This window comes from Onychostruthus taczanowskii, unplaced genomic scaffold, assembly GCF_017590055.1.
Source record: "Onychostruthus taczanowskii isolate IOZ18803 unplaced genomic scaffold, ASM1759005v1 scaffold21, whole genome shotgun sequence".
Lineage (NCBI taxonomy): Eukaryota > Metazoa > Chordata > Aves > Passeriformes > Passeridae > Onychostruthus > Onychostruthus taczanowskii.
The window spans coordinates 11,453,122-11,474,246 of NW_024499351.1; the positions used below are offsets into that span (position 1 = coordinate 11,453,122).

Consider the following 21,125-nt stretch of genomic DNA (forward strand, 5'->3'; position numbering starts at 1 on the left):
GAATGAATGTTGAATATCTGTAGTTTCCACAAGCAGTGGGTTGAATTGTTCTGCTCTACTGCCTCACAGCTGCTCTGCCAAGGGGAACATTATGCCCATGGATGTGATCTCCTCAACTCCCTCAAAAGCAAGCTAACAAGCAAATTGACCTCCACAGCACCTCCACAGCACCGGGAGAAGAGCTTTCTCCCACAGGACCGTAGCCTTTCCGCCTTTGAGGTAAAAGAGGTCCCAAGGACAGAACTGAACCTGCAAGACCCGTGGCCTCGTGGCCTGCCCTTCCTCCTTCCCTCCTTACCTCATGTCAGTCTTGGGGGAGGGACAGTTTCCCTGTGGAGTGCAACAAGCTCCTCTTCCTGCGGCTCGTGAACAGGCTCTACTAACAGGTATATCATCCACCTATGCAACTCTTCCAGAAGCTGCCAGATTTTCAGGAGCCCATTACAGTGTGCAGCATGGCCATCCAGCACTGAGAATAAGCACAGCGGCTGCTGGAAAGCTAAGTGGGTTTTATTCCTCCCCCATTCCCCAGGAAGACTTTTTTTGTTGGGCCATTTTGTTTGTTTGTTCGTTTGTTTGGTTTTTGTAAACTTTATTTGGGGGAAATGAAGCTTGTGAGATATTGGTGCCCATCCTGAATCCTCCCCAGTCCTTCGAACTCTGTGAACGGATGGATCACCTACTGTGATTATAATTTAGTGGATTTTGTAGAACAAAATAACTTCACACACAGACACATGAGGTTCTTTCACTCTCCATCAGCACAAGCTGCTTCTGCAATCTTAGCTACTCACATTAGTGAAAGAAAAAGCCTATCTAGAATGTGGTGAGATGACGCAGTACTTTGTATCAGTCCCATGGTCCCAACGTCCATTAGCAGCACCGTCAGCTGCTGTGACATGAATTCAGACTTTGGATGACAGCCCATGAACCAGTCAGGGTGAAAATTTGGAAAATCCCAAGCCTGAATCTATGCACATTTCCAGAAGCAGATGCAGGGGGAGGATCAGCTGAAAGCAGGCATCACCTCCTGCTCAGCCCCGGCAGAAGCTGGTGGGCTCTGTCTGTGCTGCAGCTGCCCCCCAGGAAGAGCCTGTCCCCAGGGGCTGAGCAGAGCGGAGCGAGAGCAGCAGTGTGTCTGATGGAGCAGCACTGCTCAGCTGACTGGGAAACAGCAGTGACAGCTAGACCCCGAAATAACAGGATTTCACTTTGGGAATGCCAATGGCTTTTTCAAACTGAAATGCCACAAGAAGGCCTTAACAGCTGTGAGAAGTGTTTCACATTGCTGTTCCTTGCTTAAAAAAAAATATTTTTGGTGATGATGTGAGTTTAAACTCTCCGCTCCTTCCGTCTCTGTTAGTAAGGTGCTGTGCTGGTGGAGAAGGAATGCCCAAGGCAGATCAGGATGGTGGCCGTGGGGCTTTGCAGGGGGGTAGGTTGATCAGGAATGGAGGCCAGAGTTTAAAATCTTTCTCTGCCCCTGGAGGTGTGACATGGCCATCCACCCAGATGTGGCAGGGTGGGGTCCTGCGTGCTCATGCACAGCTGGGATCCGTGGCCCTGCGGAGGGTTGATATGTTGTGGCTGTGGTGTGGTGACACCCATCCACTCTTGCAGCAAGGGCTTTTCAGGGTGACAGAGCATTGCTTGTTCTTCGTGAGAGGAAACTCCTGACCTGGTTTCTGTGAGGAGACGGTGTGAAGTGTCACATTTGCTGCAGAGAGTGGCAGGGAGCAGGGATAAAAGCATGGAGCAAGCTGTGTTTGAGAACAAGCTAATCCACTGCTGCCTGTCTGAAACTGGAGAGCTGCCGGATCTGCTCCCTGGACAATGCTTTCCAGCTCTTCTCATTCTCCCCAAGCCTGATGTGCAAACTGTCATTCCTCTGAGCTAGCCAAAGCACTCCCCTCCCCTGAACTCCTCCGAGGCCATGCATTCCCATCATTTTGGTCCCCTCCCTGCTGGGTGCCATGAAATGCCAGCAGATGCATGATGACCACAGGCATGCTGGTGGCCAGACCTCAGCACACCCTGCTTGTGCTCAGCCTTCCAGCAGCGCTCCCTGCCCTGGCGTGCCCACTGCTTGCTTGCTGCAGAGCAACCACAGCACATCCTGGCATCACTGTGGCATCACTTTGTGCTTTCCCAGAGAACTTCGCAGCACTTGTCCTAAGTTAGAAAACAGAAGGCCTTGACGTTTTGGTGATCCTGGTCTCCAGACCAGGGAGGAGAGGAGAGGCAGGTCAGCTGTTGTGGCAGTGAGGGAGCAGGGGACAGCATCATGGCGAAAGCAGCATATCTGCTGGAGAAGTCTCCAAACATGGGCTCTGTGCTTTTCTGCTGGGGCTGAGGGCAGCTGACAAAGGGCAGATTAGGATGTGAATGCTCAGCAAGACATGGGAGGAAGAGAGCTGGTTGAGAACATTTGTAAGAGGCTTTGCAAAGGTGGTGGTTTTTACAGGAGACACAAGGTAAAATGGGGCAGGAGGATGCGGTGCTGGAGCAATGGTGCTGCAAGGCAGGGAGGGTGGGGGGGAAATGGAGCAAGGCATTTGATAGAGAAGCTCAGGAACAGAGTGGGCTTTCAAAGCAATCTGTGCATGCTCTGGCTGAGGAGAAAGGCAGGAGGTATTCCTAAGCTGAGGTTCCCAGGCCGTGTCTCGCTGTGCTGTTGGAGCAGCAATGCCACCTCCAAGCCCAGCAGTGACAGCTTGAGCACGTGTCATCAACCACGATGCCTAACGCAGCCACAAGGTGTAAATGTCACTAATGAATAAATTGCCTTGTGCCTTGGAGAGGCTAATCCATCAAAGCCAGAGACAGGGATCTGACAAGCCTGGCTATTTCAGGCGTACCCTGTAGTGAGGAGGAACGCTTCATTTCTGAGCTGTCCCCTCCACCTAGGGAAGCTGATGCAGGGCTTGGCTCTGCGCCACTTCTCATCTTCCCAGCCACACAAGCTCAGGCTTCATCCCTCTTCACTGCAACTGAAGAAGCACAAAAGGATCTAGATCTAGATTAGCCAAAAGTGCCCTGTCAGCAGGGTGGTACGTGGGGTAGCAGGTGATAGAGGTTGGAGGGAAGCTGCTGGACACAGGGCACACGTGCTGTAGGGGTGATGGAATACAGTGGTGGGTCCCCAGTGACTGGGAGAGCTTGTGTTAGTTGTCTGGGTATGTTTCAGGGCAGGAGTGCTTGGCACGATGTTTTAGAGGCATGCTGTTTCCTCCTCACCGCACTGCACTGTCCCACAGGCGGTGCACAGCACCCCCATTTTCAGGATCCCCTTTGTATGAACCCCAGCCACCAGCACTCTGGCTGACTGTGCAGAGGGTAGGTACCAAACAGGCAGGGACAGCTCAGCCTAGACAAATTTAGTTCCATGGGAGCAAAGGGAGGCTGAACACAGCAACCATTTCTGTGCACAGCCTCTGCTCATCCTTGTGGCAGCCTGCTCTTCCTCCCCAAGTCGGTGCTCAAAATCAACCTGCCATCCTGTTTGTGACATATGCCAGTGTGACACCTTGCAAATCGATGCCTGGGTCTCTGTGAGCAGAAACCGCCAGGCTTGGGAAGCTGGCCACTGTCTCCTGCTGCCGCGTGCGCTCTGCTCAGAGCAGCGGAAGGCGGGCTCGCCATCTGCTGTGGGAGGGAGCCAGCCGAGTGCCCCGGCTCCGGCCTGATGGGACACCCCCCACACAGCCCCAGGGGTGTCATTCCCTTGTGTCATTCCCCCTTCTTTACCTTCTGGCCACCCCTGTCTCTCACCATCTCTCTGGCACAAACCCATGGGTGAGGGGATGCTCCCAGCTTGTCTCTGCTGGGTGCTGCTGATGCTGTGTTGGGGGGTGGTAGCAGTGCCCAAGCTCATTCCCTCCTCCAGACAGAGGCCCACAAATGACTCCCCTTCCTCAGAGCCTGTCAGTACTCCTTGGAGATAGAACTCCTGGGAAAGCTGAGGTATTTGTTCTGGCCCTACACTCAGCACAGTAACCAGCTAGTTACCCTCCCTGTGATGGCTGGACCTGGAGCTGACAAGTGACCCATCAACACAGGAATGTTCACACTCCAGCAATCTGCTGTTGCTGTCTGGCCAGAATGTGTAGCATTTGAAATGGTTTCAACCCTTGCAGATTGGCAGATAGTTGACTGTTGGTCTTGGGGGTGGGCAAGTGCTGCAGGCTGCTTGGTTTGGACTTTGCTTTTTGGCCAAGAGGTGGATGGGAGAGAGGGCAAAGAGTTCTCCAGGCAACAGCTACCTGTTCAGGCATTCCTGCACGTGGCAGCCCGGGAGTGGGTTTGAAGGGTGCTTAAGTGGTGTTAACAGTCTCAAGCTGTTAGCAGGAAAATGAGCAGTGAATATCATGAAAAGCAAGTCAGAAGTTGTTCTGGTGATGACGTGTTTTCCCAAGGCCTTTCCATCCCTTGTCCTCACTGGCTCTGGTTGCTAATTCCTCCTCGTGTGTCTGCTAGCATGTCTGCAGGATCTCACTGCTGCCCTCCAAGCATGAGCTTTCATTGCACAACTGGCTGACCAGCTGCAGCCCTGTCCTTGGAGCTACAGGCAGGCTTGCCTAGGACCAAGCCACCCCCATTAAACCCCCACCCTCGCTGCTGGAGCTGTTGCTTCATCAGCCTGATGCTGATCTGGGTCTTTTCTGCTGTTTCTGAACATGAGTTCTCATCTCATTGAGGTGTGTTATCCAGTGAAAATATTTTGTAAATGCAAATAAAAATAAATAAGTATATTCAATACCTCGGTCTCGAGGATGGGAAACAAGTAGTGGGAGTTGCCCAGGTAGGGAGGTTTCACAGCTGCTGCTGCTGGTTAGGAATTCTTCTGGCTGTAGCCCCTGGAGCATCCATCAATAGTTGGGAAGGGAGCTACACAAACCTGTGAGGGCTTGGGGCTGAGCCCTGTCAGCACCCCTGCTGCCAGGGCAGCCTTGCACTCCATCCTTTCTGATCTATATGGGCAGACACGGTGCAGGCAAAGGTCCTGTTGGCCAGGGGCCAGTGGCACCCTCGGTGTCTGTATCCATCAGGCAGGGCAAGGCAGAAGCGGGTACATGGTGAATAAATTCTTTTGTGAACACTGGGAAATGGTTTTTACTTTTCAACTCTGTCAATATGATCTAGCTCTGTCTGTCTCTCTATATATGTACAAACAGTATATCACAATGTTGCCTTTTTTGTTGGAAATATCAAAGTACAAAGATTGTAAACCAAATCGGTGTAATAAAAGTTTCAGATGATTCACTGAGGTGGTTGCCAGCAGTGGGTCTGTGAGCACTGGTGTTGGGCAGGGCTGGGAGGCATGGAAAGCTCCTGCGTTGCTCAGAGGGTGGGAGGGGATGGAAGTTAACCCATTTGCTTAATTCCTTGATATCTCCTGAGCAGGATGGTCAGTGGACCAACTCACTCAAGTATGTGCCTTGTCCTGTCCTCAGGTGACACCGGCCTGTAGGGCAAAAGGAAGCTGCTCCATTTTGCTCCAAGCCCAAGGAAGCTGCACTGTTTTCACACTTGTGAGCTATGTGGGCCAGCAGTCCTGAAGGGACCCCTCTAGCTTGAAGTTATGCAAAACACAGATTGTTTTGGGCAGGTTTGCACAGAAGAGCACTACCAGGTAAGGTAAGCATCTGGTTGTAAAGAATTCACCTGTTGCAAGGCAGGTTAGCACTGATTAAAAGCAGAGCAACTCAAAGCAGGAAACCACAGTGGTGAGACCTCTTGATTTATTGAATTTATTTCTATTTATTTTCACCGCGCATATCAGACTCCAGAGAGATTTACTATAAATTCAAATAGATGATGGAGTAGAGCAATAGCCAGAAAAAGCTGCTGAGGAGCTAGAAACAACATTCCCTCAATCCTCTATGCCTCTCACATCCTCCTCAGCAAAATCTTAAAGTTAGGTCTGGACTGGATCATTTAGGTGGCAGAGACTTCATCTTAGCTGCTTTACAGGTGAAACAATATTCAGTTGCCTGAACTAAACTTGCTGCTGGAGCATATCAAAGCATCACAGGAGGTGAGATTTAGGGTGCAGTGGGAGAGAAGGCTTAAGAGGCAGATTGCTCTGTGGTGCCACTACAGTGCCTTGAGATCAAATGTCTGTCTCCAGTGAAGTCACAGGTTGGATGATGGGGGTCTGCGAAAGGCTGCGGTGATAGCCACAAGTTAAGTGTTTCTCAGAAAAGCAAATAAAACCAAGATCCTGAAGTAAAGTGTTTCCAAGAGTGCACACTCAAAGCTCATTGCTCCCTGGAGCACTTTATTCAGAAGGGTTCAGTGGTGGGGTGCTGCAGAGATCCCAGCCTCACCGCTTCCCGATTGGCCCACACAATTTCGTGAATGAGGAAATCAGTCTCCTGTTCCACCTCTGTGTGGCGGAGATCAAGCTCAGTCAAAGTCTTGTTTTTTGCCAGCCCTTCAAGCAGCTTCTTCCCACCTTCCTGCAAAAGGATGAGAGGGGATGGTTAAAGGAGGACACCCAAAACACAAGTGTATTGCTCCTTTTCCCTCCTCCCCAGGGCAACTTCTGCTGCTGCCAGTGGGAGGTGCATGAGATTGTGCCAAAGGGATAAAGGCCTCCACCCAGGTGCGAAATGTTGCTCACAGGAGAAGTGCAGAGGAAGAGTGTAACCTTATGCAGCTCTCTGTGACATGACACATGCTAATGACTCCCTCTGGGTACCATGTCAGGAGTTCTCAAGCTCATGCTGGTTAATAACACATCTGGCAATGATAACCTGAGAGGAGTCTGCTCCCCCCTGTCCCCTGGTTCCCAGCTTACTGCTGGCTGGAGACAAAGGGATTAGAGTGCTGTTCCTCATCTTGGCAGTTGTGAGAGCCCAGAACTGGCAGTTTTCTGTCTGGATGCCATTTCCCAGGCTGGGTTGGCTTTCCTGAGAGGAATTATCTCATGTAACTGAAGACCAGCCTTCATGAGACAGAAAATGTGATGTAGTCTCAGGGAGGCAACCCACTCAGAGGCATTTCCCCCCACTACATGAAGCACTGTATTTAGGGATGTGACAATTTGAAATTTTTTCTGCTGTTGCTATTCTCTTCCAGATACCAAATATACCTCCTGCTCCTTTTCTCCTCCATCCACATGGTCCCCTGATCCCAACACCCTGCCTTTTAGCCATTTTGCCAAAAAGGGCAGAGCAAAAAGGACTGGGAAGAGGTCTCTTTTTAGTGGGCTACAGAGGTCAGAATTGAATGCATCTCTAGCAAAACCCCCAATTTTCCCAAAGATAACATTACCAGCCACCATTTGGGCTGCCATGGAACTTCACAAATGGCTAACAGGAGAGCTCATCAGAAGGAAGATACTAAGCACAGAGATTATTATTTACTAAACAAAAATACTTCTATCCTTTCCAACCTTTGCCCCCTTCTATCATTAAACTCAAATGGTTTTCCACATCCAGGACCATAAAATTCAGAACTCACAAAAGGTTTTCTGCTATCAAATCCTTTCAAAACCCTTGTCAAACACATTGATGCCAATATTCCTGCCAGCAGGGACAGCTGGTCTTGCTGTCTCTTTATTTGACAGTGAGAATAATCGAGGCAGCACAGAAAGTTTAAAAGCCAGCATGATTGCTTTTGGCTGTCTAGTTTCAGATTTCTAAAGCTCTTTTTAATCAGCAGAAGAGAAGCGGTCTGGTTTGCAGGCATGTTGCATACTGCAGCTCTTAGGGATGCAGTAAGATCTGTGGGTGCTCTTCTGTCTAGAAAATGTAAGCCTGTGTTTTAGGAGCCACTTACAAGCACACAGACATGACACTCCTGACCCACCGCACCGCTCCCGGCCCGGAGGGTGAGTTAATGAAGCTCAACAACCAAGCCAATTTTCTAACAGTCTCCTCTGAGTGTGTGATGGACAGGAGAAATTCTGGGAAGGGTGACACTATCTGTGTGTTGCTGAGTGACAGATGGCACAGCAGATCCAAAGCAGAGAGGATATGCATGAGACCCTCATCTCATGCCGCCTATCATTAGCTACGCTCACATGTGCAAGGCGTCTGTGATTTTTCCCAGACGTGCTTCCTGATTTTCAGTTTCCTGTGGGGGAAATCCCTCTCTGCCCAAAAGTCCAAAGCCTCAAAGACACATTCAGCCCTATGAACAGAGCTAGATGTAACAAGTGAGGTAAATTCATGTTCATGCAGAGAAGGTGTCATTCTCTTTCCTGACATCTGCTACAGTCTCTTCCCTGCTCACAACTGATTGTTATCATAGCAAGAATGCAAAATGAGGGATGCATTTGCCTCTGTGCCTTTGAGACAGGCTCAGGATCTGCTTTGCAAGGCCACCACACAGGGTCACAGACTGCAGGCAGAAGAGACTTCTCTTACCAGCCCCAGGTGGTTGCATGAGAAGTTGATGCTCGTCAGAGTGATGTTCTGAGCCAGGACCTGGGAGAACACTGCCGCGGTTGGCCCTGACAGATTATTACTTCCCAGATGGAGGGACTTGAGGCTGGTGTTGGTCAGCAGGGCACGGCCAATCGCCTCCCCGCCTTTGTCCTCCACGAAGTTGAGGCGCAGATTCAGGGAGGTCAGGGTGGAGCTCTCAGCCAGGCCGTGGGCAAGAGCCTGAGCACCCAGGTGAGAGATCTGGTTGTTACACAGATTGAGGGTTTCTAGTCTGCTGTGGCTGATCAGCTTGCCAAGAGCTTGTGCCCCGTGGTCCCTGATGAGATTGTGGGACAAGTCCAGCTCCAACAAGCAAGGGTGATGCTGCAAGTTACGGGCCAGGAGCTTGATCTTGTCATCATCCACTTTGCTTCGTGTCAGCTTGAAAACCTGTGGGCATAAAAACCAGGGTCACTGCAACAGCCAATGCTTTGGACTGAGCTTTGTGCAAGATCATCATGGAGTTAAACCTATGGTCCACCAGACAGGATTCATCTCCCTTCACTTCAGACACCTTTAGCCAGCAGGCTCAAGTATTTGCTTTCCTAGTGGGCTGATACTTCCAGCAAGCAGGGCATGCCACTGATGTCCCATGCTTATTTTAGGGAAAAAGGGTTTCCTTCCTGGAAATGCCTGTTCCTCTCCTCTGACTGCACAAGATCTCTAACTGGGGGCTAAATTAAAGCAAGATAAAGCTGCCCAAACATCTGCAGCAACTAGCAGCAGAACCCAGCCCAGATCACAGTCAAACCTGTCTGAATGAACACGTGCACCAGTGATAACCACGGTACAATGTCCTCTGTGCCTGGGGCATCTTAATAGCCACAAGAGAGGTAATTTCTCTTCTGGAAGCCATATTTCCCAAAGCATGACAGTCTGTGGGGAGTTCATCCAGCTCACTCTGGCTCTACTCTGGATAGCAATGCCCACTGATGTTTCAGAGGGGCTGAGTTATCTGCATTGCAGTTGCCACAGAGCTGAAGATACTGTTAGTTCTTAGGAGGAAAATCCCTTATTGCTCTAAGGCAAGTGTGAGTGTTTCCCCATGCTGTTCTTGGGGGTCTTTGCTCCTCTGGGAGAGGCTGACATGCATTTACTACCAAAAACTCCTAATGAAAATTTCCCTCTGGACTTTTCCTCTCCTGCCTCCCAGAACTATGTGAGGAGTTAAAACAGTGGAGTGTTGCTGCCTCTTACGCTACAGGCAACAAGTTTTGTGGGAGCAAATATTTTTCTCACCGATCCCCTGACAACCCATTCTAACAAGGACACGTCAGAACAAGATACTCAGCGCTAGGCCAGCAGGTTAACATCTCTGCACTCTCTCAGAGTCTGTAATTTGCAAAAGAAAGGGTGGTACCAGCAAGCAAAACTGGTCCCTGTATTTCTATCCACAGGCAATTTGAAGATCTAGCTGAGGCAGTAAGGTTCAGTTTGGGGTATATTACTTTCAAGTTACGGCACATCTTCACGGCAGTAGCCAAGTTGGAGCAGTCCAGCTCAGTGAAGTTAAAGAGGCTCCACTCAAAGTTCATGCCACAGCTCTTCACACCATAAATGAGATGAAGCTCTTCAAGGTGAGGGAGATCAGTAATGAGATCTCTCAGGTCGTAGTGATGCATGTAGACCTCACCAATTTCAGCATCATCCTCTGTGTCAGAGAGGTCACTGGTCTCCTCCTTTTTATCCACCCGCAAAGGTGGCAGGAACTGATTGATCTCCAGTTTCCGCACATAGCCTTTGCAGAGTGGGATGAGCTCTAGGACCTCCTGGGGGTCTGTGGTGTTAGGGATGAAAAACTTCAGGATGTTCTCCAGGTGACGTTCAAAGAACATCCGTTTCCAGCTGTCTCCATAGTTGGAGACGTCACACACTTCCCAGCGCTCCATACAGCACCTCTTCCAGTACTCCTCATGGCTTACTGTGTTGGCAGTCACAGTGAGTGGAAGGCTGGTGGAGAGCCTGTCCACCACCTTCTTTTGGTGCTCAGGCAGAAGATTGTTCAAAATAGGGTTCTCTGGAAGAGACAAAAACAGTGAGAGGGTGGTCTGGGCATAGGAACAATTGCTGGCACTGTGGTTCTTCCCGGGCCCCCAGCTGTGTGCCCGTGCCCTCCCCTCTGCTGATACTGGCTCTCTCCTTGGTTGCCAGAAGCTGGAGCACAGTGCTAAGTTGGCAGAACACATGCAGGATTCCTTTGTACATTTCCAGACATTATTTCTAACTTTTACAATGGAACATCAGTGTAATTTGGTTTACTCTTGTAATATTTGGGAACTGCGCCAGAAACTGAGCTCCCCATTTAAACTTGGTTTGCAGTTTATATTCAGGGCAGGAATTCTGCTCCCAAGAGAACTAATTCAGCCTTACAGTGATGGGAGAGCTTGGCCTGCCATTTGCTGAACTTTCTCCCTTTTGGTTTCTAAGCATATTGAAGAACAGTATTTGAGAACAGCTGTGTGCTTTTCATGCAGGTCCTTGTGCCTATTTATCTTAATTCAAGCATCGGTCTTACCTCAAATTGATTCCTGTTCCTTTTTGCTGAGGCACACTCCTAGCTTTTAGGTCCACCTTTTTTAAATAAAAATTCTGTTTTCCCAGATACTCTTTCCCCAGAGTCTCTTTCCCAATACTTGCCCTAAGTCTCAGCTGTCTTCTCTGGTGGAAGTTCTTTGTGCCCAGAAATGCCAGAGAAAAGCCATGTGTACTCACACCATCAATATTTGGGCATGTGTACACAGTTGTATTGAGTAACATAAGTGAAGAAACCTATCTGTGCATGGGAAACCAGATTATGAAACACAAAGTGGTGTTAGCTTTATAGTTCCCCTGTTTCTGGGACATTCCCTTCCTAAGGACACTGACAGTTTTACCACTGTCTCTTCCTGGAGTCTATATTCCAGTGTCCCACAGCTGACACTGCGGTGACCTTCTCTGCAAAGTCCCACGACTCAAGCAGAGGTGGGACACATATGGGCAGGGCTGGGCTAGCTTCACTCAGGCTCACTCAGGCCCCACTCAGGGCAAGGTGCAGCCTCACAGCTCAGGTGACAGCACGAGGGTCCCCATGAAAAGGAGCCCACTGCTTTTACGCGTGCACAGTGCACATCCAATGCATTTGGCATCAAACTGACTGATCGGGCTGCTGGGATTGCAAGGCTGTCCCAGGTCAGACCCTCAAGTACCTTCAGCTCCTGGCATAAGGCAGCACTGAGCTCCTCTGTACTTTCTTACAGTCCCAGTGTGGACATAGCCTTAAAACTATCTTTGGTCTTTGCTGCCACTTCACTGAGTCAGCCAAAAAGACAGGCCATTCTTTTCCCCCTTCCAGTCAGTTCTCAGATGAGACATGCTTCTTCTGTTTTGCTGTGTTTCATCAGTCTACCTGCTTCAAAAGCACATTGCCTGCCTGAGGATATAACTTGTCACATCACCACCAAAAGCCATGGAGGAGGGCTGAGCCTCCATGGAGGAGGGTTTGAGGAGATGATAGCTTCTCTGGACAGGGAGCAATTCTGCATCTCTTTGTACAGCACTCAGTACAACAGGGCTCCATCCTCGAGCACTGCCCTAACTCTCTATGAATCAAGAGCAGGAAACAGCAACTGCACAGCCCCAGTCATGGTTGAGGTGAGTCCAGAAGAGCACGGATGGAAGAAGATGTGATAGAACAAGGTCAGTACAGAGTCACATCCTGGAGTGCAGCCCAGAGGACTACAACCATCCCTGGAGTATACAAATACATACTTAGCAACTAAACAGTTTGTTTAACTGGCTGCCCAAGGGGATATTTCTCCCCATCTGCTCCTTTGGCAGGGCTAGGTGCCACACTGCCTTTCAGATGCATCTGCCTGCCTTGTTGACCCTCTGCTCTCTGGGGCTGACCCTCTCTCCATGTGTCCTAGAGTAAATGTGCTCCCACTTACTTTCGAAATTGTGAGCGATGTGCTGGATGCAGAGCTCAGTGAGCTGGGGGACAGTGACCAGGGACCAGCTGAGATCCTCAGTGATGCAGCGGCGTGTGTAGAATGAGCCATCAGTGAGGTTGCCCTGAGGTGAACATGGTGAGGGAATGGCTCTGCTCTTGTCACCAGCTTCTGGCTGCTGCATCCTTGCTCAGGACCTACTTCTCCTTCAGGAGAAGCAAGGGGAAAATTCCTGGAGAGTCACCACTATGTGGTTACCTGCAAAATAAAAAGGCAGCTTTAGAAAGAAGCTAGCAATATTAATGGTCAGCTCACACTACTCTCCTGTAGCACACTTGCCCTTTGCCTGCCTCCTCTGCTTTGGACTGGAAGCAGTGCAGCCAAACAACTATTACTCAACCTCATCTTTATACCCTGCCCTGTGCAAAGAGGTCTCTAGGCACCACATGCAATAAGGAGATAATAACGTGGTGTTAAGTCAGAGTGCTGTTGAAGAGGATGGACAGGAATTGATTGTTTACTGTCTTTTCCAATAAAAGTAATAGGGGAAGCTGGCAGAAGCTAGGCTTAAAGCAAAGTGTTCTTCACACAGTTGAACTGGGGAATTCCTTGCCACAGGATGCTGTGGATGTTAAGGGTCTGCAGACTCTAAGAAAAGTCCGTGGTAGAGAAACTCTTTGAGGATGAAATACACAGAAGTCATGTGGCTCAGTGTGAGCAGCTGAACACAGCTGGGGGTGGGCAGAGTGCTGGAGGAAAGAACACACACTTGCATTGTTTTTCTACTCTTCTCCAGGTGTCTGCTTCTAGCCACTGTCAGAGATGGGGTTTTGGGCCAGCTATCCCCTGGTTTGATCTGGTATGCCTGTTCTTATGACTCTCTAAAGACAGATGCTTTACAGATGAATACATTATAAATGTATCCTTTTCCTGCTTTTCTCCATTATTCTCTGGCTGAACTCCTTCCAAACATCCATTAAATGATGAGATGGGTCAGACCTGTTCAGACCACACTGAGCCTAAGCAGATATGAGCTAAAAGAACCAGCCTGGAGCAGAAGGAAGGATGCCTGGTCCTATTAACTTTGCAGAGCTTTCCCAGACCGAAGTTTTCCATTTGCTGTTTCCTATTCCAACCTCAAGGCCAGCACTCTCAGAATCCCACATGTATGGTTATTGCCTGGAAGTTCTAATGGTTCTCTAACCAGCCAGTCTGAAAGAGGCAGAAAAGACACCAGGAAGGAATCATCCACTTGAGTTTTGGGTTCTACAAGAGCACCTAGGTCTGGTGAGCATCCCCCAGGGCACACAGACCCATGCTGATCCCCAGTCCTGGGGCTAACTGGACTTAACAGGGCTGCAGCACAGGGCTGGGCAGTGACAGGCTGCAGACACCTAAAAGAAGCATGAGGCAGAGGCGGATGGCAATGTCAGAGGTGAAAACACCTTCCTGCATGACCAAGAGGATATCTCAAGGCAGTGGTGGCCTTGCACCACCACAGAGTCAAAGGATCCTGTGGAAGAATAACTGCCATGTACTATCTTTGGCCACCATATCCCTCACCTGAAGGGTGGTTTGATCCCAACCAGCTCCTCCTTTGTGAGGGATGTGACCCAGACAGTGATCCACAGATGAACCATTTAGTCTTTCCTTTCCCTGCACAAGGTTGCTCCTTTCACCTCTGCCTTCCCAGCTGGTGCTGCTTCTGCCAGCACTGCCCTCTTCCTAAAAGCTTTGGAGCTGGCTTTGCTAGTCTTACTCCCTCTGCTCCTTCCCCCTCGAAAAGGCATCTGAGGAGGGGCCTGCAAAAGAGGGAAGAGAGGAGATCTGTGAAATGCTGAGGTCTAGAAGAGAGGAGCAAATGATCCATGCTGCAAATATGTCAGCAAAGGTTTCTTCAAATGCACTTGAGGCAGGCCTGAGAAGGACAGTCAGGAAAGGGTGGAGATGGCAGTGGCAGGGCATTCTCTGGCTCAAAGGATGAAGGGTGCCAAGGACAGGGAAGCTGTATTTCTTGGGAGGCAGTAGTGCACAGATGACAAAGGTAAAGGCTGTAGAAAAAGGGAGCCTGATCTGGTGAAGGGTGGAAGTGGAAAGAGAAGGAATGGGTGTTAGGCAGCTGTGAGAATGCTGGGAATGCTTTCCCTGCAAAGGCCCTTGTGCCTAAGGAAGGTGCTACGATGATGGGCCACCTTTCAGGGGGAAAAGAAGAGACCTGATTCTCCACAGCACACTAACCCAGCTGAGACCCAACTCCTGGTGCTCAATGGACTTCCATGGAAGGGCAAAACACAGCTAGAAGGCAGTGAGGTGGCATTAATAGAAATGATTGGGAAAATTTTCTCCTTGCTCAGTCCTTTGTCCTATTGGAAAAGCATCTGTATCATTTTATCCCCCAGGCCAATCACAGCTGATTGGAGTTTCTGATGGCTTTCCTGATCTTTTGGAAACAATCATTAAAAGCCAGCTGTTGGGGCAAGCCAGTGCAACATTTGTGGCCTAAGATTATTTCCTGTCTGTTCCAGCAGACAATGGGATTGCCTGTTTACTGATGGCAGGTTGATTTTCAGAGGGTGGGTAACCCGTGGCACATGCAGGGCTGCTGAATGGGCTCCAAGAGTCCAGGCAGGAGACACAGCTGCCCTGGGAAGAGCTGCCCAGGCTGCTGAGAGGCTTTCCCTTCATCTGAGCCCCAGAGCAAGTCAGCCCAGCTGACTCCACCATGCCCACTTGTCATTCACTACAAAACCAACAAGGCTGCAAAGCACCCAAAGCAACCCCATGTCTGTGGTGCCAGGTCTGATCCTGAGCCACTGCTCCCAGTCCATCCATTCCCACCATGCCAGCGTGGTGAACACACCTGCCACATGTCCTTACCACCAGGGAAGGGATTCCTTCCCTGCTCACCCCCTCTGCCTCAGCTGTGGGCATCTCACCCAGCCAGAGCTGAGACTCTAAGCCAGCTTCCAGAGCCGGGTTGGCTAAGCACTATTGAAACACAGGGGTAGCGCCATAATTCACTATCAATAAACCAAGTCAACACTGTTAATGCACGCTCCTTCCCACCCACTCTGCATACACCTCAGTCACCTATCCTAAAAAGGCTTTATTAGACAATATACAGTGAACAGAGCCATGTAGTAAATTCCCAATGTTTATCATTTAACACCCAGATTAGACTGAAAAGTAAATAATGCTTGAACTTCTTAAAAAAAAAAAATAAAGGAAATCCCACTTTCCTTCCCCAGGAGGAACTGACAGAAATCTACTCACACAACCAAATTATGCTGCTACTAACATGCCTTACAAATTTTCTTCAGCTAAACCTGTTTTGATCTGGAAATAAAAGATTTTTGCTCTTTTCATTCATACCAAATCCCAGAGAGACCAAAAAAGAAGAGTTGCATGGAAACTGGTGACCTTTGGCTGATGCTCCTACTAGGATTACAGAGATCCAAGAAATGGAACCACAGTAAACACTGTGCTTACTGGAGAGTTTGTAAGAGCAGGATGAATTATTTCTGAGGATGGCTATGCCCCAGCCAAGACTGCATTTGCACTGAAGCTTTGTCTGCCCATTAATTGAGGAAGCTCTTATGCCACTGCAGCAGCACCCTGCAAATGCCAGTTGTTCTGCAGGTGTGCTGACCTTAATGCTGTTACCTGCAGTGCAGGCAAGTCATCCTGAGTCTGCCTAACACCACTGATCCCACTGACACCTGTGGGGATTTGCTATGCTCTCTGGCACTTCCAAAGGCTAATTAATGCAAAGTGTGCATTTGGACACCGTGTTGCAGGCTAATCCAGGGCCTGAGACACTGCAATGGGCTTTAAGGGAGTTTAAAAAAAAAAAAAAAAAAAAAAAAAAAAAAAAAAAAAAAAAAAAAAAAAAAAAAGTGCCAAATGAGTGAGGAATCTATTTAGCTTCAGATATAATGAAATTTGTCTGTAATGGGAGATTGGGCAGAGTGAGGCCAGCTGGCCGTTGGGGAATTTGGTTCATGTCACCACTGTAATCCTGGCGCTGTGAAGGGCCAAAACTGTCCTCCTGCATCTCTGTCAGCACGAGCTGGGAAGGGCCACTGCCCTGGTGGGATGTCACAAAACCAAAAGCCCTTTCGGACCTGAGCACTGCCCACCACAGCCCCGGCCACTGCGCGCAGCTGGCTCTGCCGTGCCAGCCCCCGGAGGCTCCGAGAGGGGTCCCTTCCCCAGGGGACAAAGGAGAACGCCTGGGCGCCCCCGCCAGCCCCACCAGCCCAGCTCCGTGGGATGCCGGCCCTGCGCTCCCCCCTGCCAGCCAAGCTCCTCTCCAGAGGCCCCGAGAGGGACGGAAACTCATCGGCGCGGCCGCTTCGTCACGAGTCAGACCTGCGAACGGCCGGGGAAGAGCCCGGCCGCGGGCGCTGGCTGCGCCCAGCCCCGCAGCGCCGGGGGCACCGGGGCGTCAGACGCGCGGCTCCCTCCCGACACCGGGGCCTGGGGGATTCGGCTGCGGGCTCTGTCCTGCTGCCGGGGCAGGGAACGGAGCGGGAGCGGGAGCGGCCCGGCCCCCGCGCTCGCCACCGCCGCTGTCGCCACGGACGCGGCCGTTGCCGGGGCGCGGCTCCCGCGGGCTGCGACCCCCGGCCGGGCACGCTGCGGCTCGCGGGGCCGCTCCCAGCGCGCTGCTGCTCGCGGCCTGTCACAGCGCTGCCCGCTGCCGGGCCATGCGGGCCGGCCTGAGCCAGCAGGAAGGCAGAGGGACGGGATTCGGGATGGCGCTCCCGCCCCGGGCAGCTGCTGAGAGTTAGTGCCGTGGTGAGTAGGAGCCCCCTCTTCCAGCACCGAGGGGATGTGTGAGCTCGCCACCATGTTCCACGAGTGCTGGGTGGGGAGGGAACGTTTGCCAAAGTCCCGGACGCTCCTACAGCAGCAGCTGCTACTGTGGCATCATGGAAAGAATGGGGCAAGGTGTGCAGTGCGAATGTTTTGGACCCAGTCAGTATTCAAAGCATGAATACATTGCTATCCTTAATATACCTGTTTCCTTGAATGTTTGTACGGCTAAAGGTATGCTGTCTGTGCCTGAAATGGGCTTGCTTCAAGGCCTCATATTTTGGGGCAGAATGATATCACAGCCAGGTCTGAGGGGGAGGAAAGCAAATCTGAGAAATCCACTAATGGCAGGGAGATCTTGGTCCATCTGCTGCATGTTCGTTTCTTCTCCTCGACCTGTTAGTTTTTCATTCTGCTGTTAAGCATCCTCTACAGAGGTGGGGAAAGACCAGAATCCTCATCAAGACACATATCATGCTGTGGAATATAAAGAGTAAACAAGGGGATGAAAACATGCATCTCCTCTTTCCCATTTCTCAGATCTAAGCCTTGCAGTATTTGCCAGGGCATTTCCAGCCTGAGACAGGTTTTTCTTTCACTCCTTTGGAATGCTGATGTAGTGGGCACAAGAGGAGTGCAGCCAGCCTGTGCCCTGTGGGAGCATACATAACACTGGTGCCAGCTCTCATGATAGTTCTGCAAGTCCCATAATAGCTGGCAGTTTTAGGAAGCTGTGCTGACTTTCATATAAAATTTACCTTCTGGTCATGAAGAAGATGTTAAGAGCATGATCCCAGATCACCCCAAAGGCTCAGCAACAAAACAATAAATGCAAAGAGGCATAGATTAAAAAAAGAGATCAAGACTCTGAGGCTTCCTTTGTGAATTGCAGAGATGGAAAGTTAGACCTTGGCAGCAATGCACTTCTTTTTCTAGGTGTGGCCTGATTCTGTCACTCAGCTCCCCAGAAGACAGTGACACTCCCTGTGAGTCAAGCTGGTGTTTAGCACAGTGGGTAGTCAGAAGGCTTGCAAAGCCCTTCACAAATGCTGGCCTCACACTGACCATGTTACTCCTGGGAACACATCTCCAGGGCTTTTGAGACCTTGAAAAGCAGAAAGGAGAGCAACATAAAGCCAGGGATATTTTCTCTTGCACTGATTTCCATGCACACATTCAGTCAGACTCCTGAATTGCAAAGGAGATAGCCAAACCAGATCCACAGAAATAGCATCCCTGAGTTGCCTGCATAACAGTGATCAATTTCTGAGCTGAGCCTTCAGCAAGCCATCAACACTGAGGTTTTTAGCCCACCTCATGGACAATATAATACAAATGTCATGTTTTGGAGACTTCACAGTACAATGGAGTTCAGCTGTGTCTACCCAGTCATTGATTCCCAGAGACACCAGTGCCGAATATTGCAGTCAGTTGTCAAAATGGATGCAATCAGGTGTTGAATCATATGCTGAAAAGAAACAGTGGTAGTCCAGAAATAGCTATGTTAACTCTTTCTGTACCTTAGCATTTATTTTCATGAGTGCAGACATTGGTGTTGTTCCCAGTGGGGTGTGCAGTGGCAGTTGCTGCTTAAATGCTGTGAAGTGGGAATGCAGGGTAAAACATTGCATCCATTCCCATTCCCCTCCCCACTGTTGATAGCTGAGAGTGAGGATGAGGGAAGGTGCTGCTTCCTAGCCCTAGTGACTAAGGCACTGTCCTACCAGCAGATCCCAGGTGCCCTCTGTATCCCTCCAGCTACCAGGTCTCAGATTTCCCCTAGGCAGCACCTGTGATGGTGTTGTGCATTATCAGCTCTGCCAGCTTTGCCTGGAGTTGGAGGACAGTGTAACAACAGTCCAACCTCAAATCACAACAAATAAATTGGACAGGAGCCAGGTCCTGCAGTGCCTTGTGTGGGAGGAACACATCCCACAGGGCATCTTCTGCTGCTAATGTGAAGATTCAGGTGCTGTTCTGGAAACAGAGCTGTGGCTGTAGGGTGACAACCTTTTTTAGTGTCCCAGCATGATGGACTAGAAACATTATCCTCCCTGGCTTTGCTCAGCCACCAACACATCCTGCAGCCAAGCATTTCTCCTCTACCTCACCCTCTTCCTCTTCCTTTCCTTCTCTCCAGTTACACCAGCGCCAGCTGTCTCTTCAGGGACTGCAGGAACACATCTGGTGAGCTTTCTGCCCACAGCAAGTAGCAGGCTGTTTGTTTGCAGTAGCAGCTGGAGGTAGAAGGAGTGAAAAAAACCCCTCTCTGTGTCCTCCTGGTCAGCTCTGCTAGTGCATCTCCTGCAGCCTGCAGTGTCCTCACGTCACACCATGATGGCAGAAGTCCCCACACCAGTCGAGGATATAATTTCATTTGAGTCCTGTGCTCCGTGTGGGGCAGCCTCTCTAGCTGATGCCTGCAGCGAGGCAGCCTCCATCTGTCAGATGTGGTTCATGTCTCCGTGGGGAAGAACCGTGGGCACAGCTGAAGGTCAGGTTTGAGAGGAGCCCACTGGTGTTTGATGTCTGCCTGACACCAAAGGGATTCACTAGGGTAGGAGCCAGTGAGGTTTGTCCTCAGCACCGGAGTCTTCTTTCATTAGTGGCTTCTACCCTTTCAATGAGGAGCACAGAAAGTTGCTAAAACTGAGCAGGACTCAGAAAATTGAGGATGTTGAGGAGCAGGGACTGGCTCCAAAGCTCTATTTCCAGGCCCTCCTCTGGCTGGCTCCCTGCAGCTCTTGCTGGAAAACACTGCTTACAAGCAGCCAGCAGTTCCTGGAGTCCTGGGGGAAGCAGCAAAACAAATGACATCCTGGAAGCAGGAAAATTGCCCCTGTACAGCCAGTGCTGAAGGATGGGGGAGCAGGATGCTCTCTGTGGTGCTGCTCTCCCAAAGCTTTCTGCTCTCCCTGGGTCACAGCAGGAACCACGCAGCTGCTGACAGCTATTAATAGATGGGGAGAACGTGGGCTCTTTTTCCTACTGCTTCCTGGGATGAATGGTAATTACCCTTAATGAAACTGGATTTGGTTCTGCCTCCTACCTTCCAGCCCCCTTGCCTGTGCTGGCAGGGAGAGGCCAGCCCATCTGCTGCCTGCACTCCTCTGTGGGGAGCAGAGCTTGACAGCAGGAGTGGAGGCTCATCTCCCCGGGACATCCCCCAGGCCTTGCTCGTGGATGCTGGGCACAGGGCAGGAGGCAGAGCCTGCCAGCTGACAGGCTGCAGCAGCTCCCCTCAGCCTGGCCTTTCCAGTGCACACAGGAGCCCCGTGGGGGGTGAGATAAATGATCCCACCACGGGCTGAGCGTGCAGCTGGCTTGGATGCTCTCTCTTTGAGATTAATTAAAGAAACAAAACAGGGGAACAAATAATCAGGGAATCTGACCTATTGCTATGATTGGCATCCCCATCATCATGCATCACACCAAGGTTTGTGAAAAGGGGTATCTTTCCTCCCTTGCTGGTGCAAAACCAGCCCTAGAATATTCCTGGACTTGCCCCCCATCTTCCACAGGGCACAGTCTAGCTGCCAAAGGGTTAATCAGGATATGACCTGCACAAGGGGGATGGCTTTGTTGTTGTCACACCACCGAGCCTCTGACCTGAACTCTGAAGCAGGAAGGTTTCTTTCATTCAGGTTGCTTCAAAAATACTGCATAAATAGTGCAGGAGGTTTTCTTCATCCACTGGGAGGCTGTGCCTCCTAGGAATCACCTCCAAGTAGATGGATGCAAATGTTAAATCTTTCTTGTACATCCCAGACTCTGGCTCTGGGGCAGGATATCCTCTGCATTAGTGTTTGCCCAAGATGCTTGGTAAGGCTGCACTTCACAACCCCACCTCTGTGCTGGCCTTCCCATCTGGACAGCCACAGTGCCTCAATGACTCTTTACCACTCCCTGAAAACTGACTTTTCCTTTCTTGGTTCAGCTTGGCAGC

General features: G+C 50.4%; 1 protein-coding gene across 1 annotated transcript; it reads right to left on the bottom strand.

Moving 5' to 3' along the window:
- Nucleotides 1-6,284: 6,284 nt before the first annotated feature.
- On the bottom strand, nt 6,285-12,600 carry TCTE1 (t-complex-associated-testis-expressed 1). The gene is made up of 4 exons (XM_041404118.1): nt 12,362-12,600; nt 9,884-10,452; nt 8,376-8,825; nt 6,285-6,461 (listed from the first exon to the last, which is right to left on the bottom strand). Exons 1-4 carry the CDS (start codon nt 12,543-12,545, stop codon nt 6,285-6,287), a joined length of 1,380 nt encoding a protein of 459 aa, XP_041260052.1. The 5' UTR covers nt 12,546-12,600.
- Between the last annotated feature and the right edge of the window lie 8,525 nt (nt 12,601-21,125).

Coding starts and splice junctions, on each gene's coding strand:
- TCTE1 (XM_041404118.1), bottom strand. CDS start 12,545: ATGCAGCAGCCAGAAGCTGGTGACAAGAGCAGAGCCATTCCCTCACCA. Junction 10,453..12,361: donor CATCGCTCACAATTTCGAAA/GTAAGTGGGAGC, acceptor TGTCTCTTCCAG/AGAACCCTATTTTGAACAAT. Junction 8,826..9,883: donor AGATGTGCCGTAACTTGAAA/GTAATATACCCC, acceptor TTATGCCCACAG/GTTTTCAAGCTGACACGAAG.